The sequence below is a fragment of the Equus przewalskii genome, chromosome 5 (assembly GCF_037783145.1).
Source record: "Equus przewalskii isolate Varuska chromosome 5, EquPr2, whole genome shotgun sequence".
NCBI lineage: Eukaryota > Metazoa > Chordata > Mammalia > Perissodactyla > Equidae > Equus > Equus przewalskii.
The window spans coordinates 73,607,043-73,613,467 of NC_091835.1; the positions used below are offsets into that span (position 1 = coordinate 73,607,043).

Consider the following 6,425-nt stretch of genomic DNA (forward strand, 5'->3'; position numbering starts at 1 on the left):
TCACTGTTCTGATGTTTATTGGCCATAGGTAAGTTATTTGTGTCCTATCAATTTCTATGTCTCATTCTTTGAAAGGAGGAGAAAAACAAACCAAATTAAAGAGATGCTAAAATCTTACAGGGATAGGTAAAACATTTAACATAGTTTAAAGCATAAAATATGTTCATGAGGAAAGTGAGTATTGGTTTTATAACATTATTTTCCTGTGCATAATAAATTGAATAAATAAAATTAGCTCTTTCATGGAAAACATAAAAAGGAAGTAACTGTTACTTGTTGCCTTCTATTTATTTCCACATGATTCACTATACACTTTTACAACTGAGTGTTTGCAATCATGATTCTCTTTGCTCAGAATATCCATTTAATTGCACTTATTATTTTAACTGGGAATTCATACTGGATTACTACAAATGTTATGTGCAATCTCATATTTTATACTGATATAGCACTTGGTATATGGTTTTATAAAAGATTAATTCTATCATGTAAATATCTACATTTTTATCTCTTGACTGAAATCCTGAAGGATGGAGATCATGTATTCTATTAACCCAAAAGGCTGGCACATGGCTGCAATCTAGTGCTTTAAAAATATTTTTAGAAATAATGTAAGAATGAATTTTCACAGATATATAAGTATCAGGAAGAAATTATATCTGCAATATTCTTATTCTGCTTATAGGATGTTCTTAAAGTCTATATATAGATATTGACTTAAGAAAAAATACTATATGCAAAATCACTTATTTTATTTACAAGATAATATCTTAGAGTACTCAACATACATATTATTGTTATTAGTTTTCCTTTTTCTTCTGTGCATGGAATTAATTTGAGAAATATACCTCAACGTCTCCTTGAAGTAAAACGATAAATACTTGAAATAGTTTGTCATCTCCTAGAAATCTAGACTGTGGTCATTGGTATAAACACTTTCAAACAGACCTGAGAGAATAATAGATACGGGGTGGTCCACAGGTCAAATTGAGTAGAAGATCAATTCATGATTCCTAATGCAGGTTGGAGCTAGATGGAGTCCTACTGGAGAGGGTTTTGAATACTATCATAATCCTATTGCCAGTAACCCTTTTTACTTGGGAATAATGTGATTTATTTCTAACACACAAGATAATGACCAAGAAAGAAAATAAAAGTAAAAACTAAGATGACTGCTAAAGGAGACAAGATTTATCACATGCTTGTGACTTTAGGGTTAAAATGAACCAATGTTTATCAATTATTGTGAAATTGACCATAATTCTGCTAGGAGAAAAGGCAGGCAAACTGGCATTTTCTTTGTCCTTGATAACAGGATCTGGCCTACAGGCTTTTCTTGTTAATGCTGTCCAGTCGATTCTGACCCCTAGCGACCCAGTGGACAGTAGAGTGGAGCTCTGCCCAGCAGCCTCTCACCTTCCAGTGCTCCATCAGACAACATAGGATTTTCAGGGCCAATTTTTTGGAAACTAGTGACCAGGTGCTTCTTACTAGTTTGTCTTAGTCTGGAAGCTCCACTGAAACCTGTCGATCATGGGTGAACCTATTGGTTTTTGAAATACCATTATACATTATGGAAACATGCAGTTGCCACAGTATGACAACTGACAGACAGGTGGTGTGGTGGTGTTCCCCTCACTGGGAAGCAAACCTGGGCCACAGTGGTGAAAGTGTCTTAACCACTAGACCACCAAGCCTATAGGTTGCTTAGACCTAAACTGAAGCATTTATCAAATTCACTCTTAATTATGCATTATTTTTTCTCCCCACTAAAATTTGAGATAATTTAGGGCAAGAATCATCCTTTTTCATCACTATATCCGCAACATCTGTCATAAAGTAAGTAAACCCTGAATGAGTTAATTACACATCAGAAAGTCATTCAATAATTCTAATATTTAACATAAACTTCTATTCATAAATTATTACAAATGAAAGTCAGTGTGAAAATGAAAGTAACCCTACCTGTCCGGATTTTGAGATTAAAGAAAAGTGATTTAAATCCCAGTTCCAAAAACTACAATCTCTGTGACCTTGAATTCATTCTGTTCATTCACCTATAAATTAGGAATAATAGTGCTCACTTTCTAAGAGGTTTTTAAAATGAATATTTCATATGATTTGCCTAACACAAAATGGAGTCTGTAGAATACTATCAACAGATGCTATTTCTCTTCTCTACTTCCAAAAACCCTAAAGTCAGTCTAGACCCACCAATAAAAGCTCAGTTTTCCAGAAATTTGAGCTCTCAACAGTTTATCATAGCTTCATGAATTTTACTTGATATATTTTACATTGTCTGTTCACTATTTATTTTTTAATTTTTGGAAGTATTTAATCTACCTCAGGAAGAATACCTCTAACTAAAAGAAAATTATTGTAGGTACCTCATTAAGTTGTTTGCAGGATTAAATGAGCCGATACAAAGAAAACAATAGATTTGGAATATAGTATTTACTGGAAAAATTTTATTTTACTTTCTACCCCTGTATCTCTTCCTCTGCTCCTCCTCATTAGTATCATAATTATTATTAATAGTAAAAAAATGTTATGTAGGTTTCTAATCTTTTAAAATATTCAAGTAGATATTTATATTTTAGTCCCAACCCCCTGCTGATTGTGGTTATTTAAAATTGAAATGCCAAATAGAATCTAAATTTTCCAATAACATTCATTTCTTTTACTTGGTAAGAATGAAAAGTTCAGAAATCCATGTCTATCCTGATACTATTTTCATCAAACTAAATGCTGTATGCCTCTTCAAAAGCAAACCACTTCTACCCAAAATCATAATCATTAACCCAGATTTTTTCACTTCATCCAAATACAGTTAAACATATCTGAAGCAACATTCAGCTTTGTCAAATTGATTGAGTTCAATGTTTGGGAAATTTTAATAAGGAAATGGAAAATATATAACTGTAATGAGAGTTTTCAGAGAGTATGAAGAAGAGAAAGCATTGACAAGAACTTTATTCTTCCAACGCTAATAATACTTTCATTTACCAGAGAAAAACATAACCTTTTTGACAATGTCCTTAAAGGCTTGCTTCACTTGCTGGTTCCGCAGTGTGTATATGAATGGATTCATCATAGGAGCGACAGAAGTATTCAGAATAGCTACTCCTTTGGTCAATGATGCCTTTTCTTTGGCTGAGGGGTTGGCATACATGAATATGCAGCTCCCATAAGAGATGGAAATGACAATCATGTGAGAGGAGCAGGTAGAAAATGCCTTTTTTCTCTGACTGGTGGAAGGCAGTCTCAGAATTGTCCTAATGATGAACATGTAGGATAGAATTATTAATGCCAGAGTGAAAAGCAGAATCACTATTGCAGAGTAAAAACCAACCACTTCTAGGAGCCATGTGTCTGAGCAGGATAATTGCAAGAGGGGGAAATAGTCACAAGCAAAGTGATCAATGATGTTTGAGCTGCAGTAATCTAACTGGAGGAAAAGAATAACTGGTGGGAAGATGTTTAAGAATCCTGCCAGCCAAGCACAAAAAACAAGCAATATGCAGACTCTCTTGTTCATGATGGTTGTGTAATGCAGGGGTTTGCAGATGGCTACATAGCGATCGTAGGACATGGCAGTTAGAAGATAAAACTCAGTTATACCCATGAAGATGAAGAAAAACAACTGAGCTGTACAGTTATTGTATGAAATAGTTTTGTCCCTAGTGATAATTGTGCTCAGAAATCTAGGAATGCAAACAGTTGTAAAGGATATTTCTAATAGAGAGAAGTTCCTGAGGAAGAAATACATAGGCGTCTGTAGATGGGAGTCCACCAAGGTGAGAGTGATGATGGCCAGATTTCCAGTAACACTTAACATGTATGTGATAATTAAAAAGAGAAAAATCACAACCTGAAGCTCAGGGTCATCTGACAGCCCTAGAAGAATGAATTCTGTGGGTACCGTGTGGTTTTTCATTGCTGATCCTTTCCCCCACTTTAGAACAGAAGATGTACGTTGCCTCTATAGAATATAAAAAGTTAAAACAAGGTTGAGGTTAGAATATAAACTTTTTAAAATATCTGTGATGGTGAATAATCTATGAAATTCAAAAACACTTGTTCCCTTCAAAAGCTCTCTCCAATTTCTATTCGACCTTACATTCAAGTAACGACTATTATCTGAAGTTAAATATTGTTCTCTTTTCTTTGAAAATACACTATCACAGGCCTTGAACAAAAAATTTTGTGCCAACATTTAAAGAGAAACTATTTCTTCTAATGTTTCTTTAAAGTTAATTGTATAATTATTCTTTAAAATATTAACTCCTTTTATTTAAAAAATATCAAAATACTCTAATTAATTTTTTCCTTTCCTCAATATTATAAAAACCAGTCTGGGTCATGGATAATCTAAACAGAGTTTGAAAACTCTGAGAGGTTGTTAAGGTCTCCATTCACGTTTTATATTTTGAGGCCCACATAGTTTAGGAAACTTTCACAAAGTTAAACAACTAGGCAACATAGTAATCATCTCACTTTAGAACAAGCATGTTGATGCATGGGAATGTTTTTTCGGCATTCTCTCCTAAATTATTATCTTAAGGGTTTGGCTGATGTTATCACTCTCCCACATTATTTTTTTCCTTTTTTGATAAAAAGGTCAGAAGGACAAGAAAGGTAAGCTTCCACTACTAAAATGAATAATTGCTTAGAAACAGTGTAGTTTACACAGTGCATAATGCTTTTTTTTCCTTAACAATATTACTATAGAAAATAAACAAGTAGGTGGTCAAAATAACCTGTACTGGGAAGCAGATATTCTTTCCAGTAGAGAACGTCTTTTTTATAATCTTGTTTCTGTAACAGAATACTACTTAAACTTAGAAAAAAATAAACCAACAATCCGAGACTTACCTCTGTGTTCCCACTTTGCGATTCCATTAATAGTCTTAATTTTTAACATTGAAAGGCTTATAAATTCACAAACATATGCAAATAATATTTTTAAACATTTGAAGAAAAGGGAATAATATATGTTATATTATATTGAGGAATAACAGATTTACTTACTTCCTGGTTCTTCTTGATGATTTAGTCTCAAATTATATCATCTGATTTGCTTAAATATTTACATAATTTCAGAGTTGGTAAATTGAGTTAGCACTTTATTTGGTCTCTATCACACTCTCAAAACAGATGTGGTGACTTAACTTTTTCATGGCTGTCCAGGATAATAGTTCTCTTTGCTGTTAGACTAGTAATATTTGACCCACAAGACTCATCATTTTTAACATAAAATTTTTGGAACATTTTGTTGTAAACCCATTCTTGCTTTTTGTCCCTCACCCAAGCTCTATGTGCAAACTCAATTGCACCTGAGTGGACTAGTAAAATACTCATCCATTTCCCTTTTTCATATAGTACAAAATATTTATTGATTAAAATACTTTCTTCGTATTTATGCAAACATTTTACATTAATATTTTGCAATTCTATGATTATTCATCTATAAAATCTAAGTAATATTTTCCTTAGGCTTCAGAGACTGTTATATTTTCCTACCAATGTTGCTTTGAAAAGTAGAAAGTAAGGAATGTTCTCCTCCATGTACATCATGCAAATGGAACTGGACTTATTTTATCTGTGTCTTTCTCGTTGCCTTAGGGGAATTCATTAAGTAAACAGGGTGCCAAGTAGAAGCATCATTAAAAGATATAGGTGAATCATTGACTTTGGCCTTTTTATAAATGTTGATGAGAAAGTATAAAAAATTATTGAGGCAAATATATAAACAACATGAGATGCTGAGTGTGTGAAAGTTTGATTTAGAATTTGACTCTTCTATGATGGTTCAAGGAGTCTATGTTTTTCTCCCAGAAATTCTGATCTTATCCTCAGAAGAGTTAGTATACTAATCGCCTTTGAATTTTGGCAAACTAGAGAAGAGTTCTTTACCAAACCATAATGAAATGGTAGAAAATGCTGCTTTGGATTTCTAGGACAACTTGATTGTCTTCTGAAATGGTCAACACACTAAAGACAGATGAGAAGTTTTATCCCTGTATTGGCCCTTTGAATTTAGAGAAACCTTTTCCATGGCTCATGACTAATACCATAGCAATATTTGCTAAATGTTGCATTTATTGCCTTTTGACTGCTTCCTTTCGATGTTATCACTTACTTTCATTAAATCCTTTTTTATACTTGTGCATATGACATCTCATCATGAGAATATTTATGAACCAAGAAAATAAATATTTGGAAATCTGGCATTGGACATTTTTATCTTGTTTATTTTCACATTTTTTGCAATGAGAGATATAAATTTTATTACTAGAAGAATCTAATGCTCATATACTATAATACACACATTTGTAATATAAATTTTACATTTTTATGTTTTGTCCTTATTTTCTTCACAGTTATAAATGTGGAAATGTAGCAGGTATGCATTTAATGCCAGG

At 32.8% G+C, this 6,425-nt stretch overlaps 1 protein-coding gene across 1 annotated transcript; it reads right to left on the reverse strand.

The window, feature by feature from the left end:
- Window positions 1–2,998: 2,998 nt before the first annotated feature.
- On the reverse strand, window positions 2,999–3,937 carry LOC139073314 (olfactory receptor 6C3-like). Its single transcript, XM_070622166.1, has one exon. The coding sequence runs from the start codon at window positions 3,935–3,937 to the stop codon at window positions 2,999–3,001; it is 939 nt and encodes a 312-aa protein (XP_070478267.1).
- Between the last annotated feature and the right edge of the window lie 2,488 nt (window positions 3,938–6,425).

Excerpts from the sequence above, each read along its gene's own strand:
- LOC139073314 (XM_070622166.1), bottom strand. The coding sequence starts at position 3,937 with ATGAAAAACCACACGGTACCCACAGAATTCATTCTTCTAGGGCTGTCA.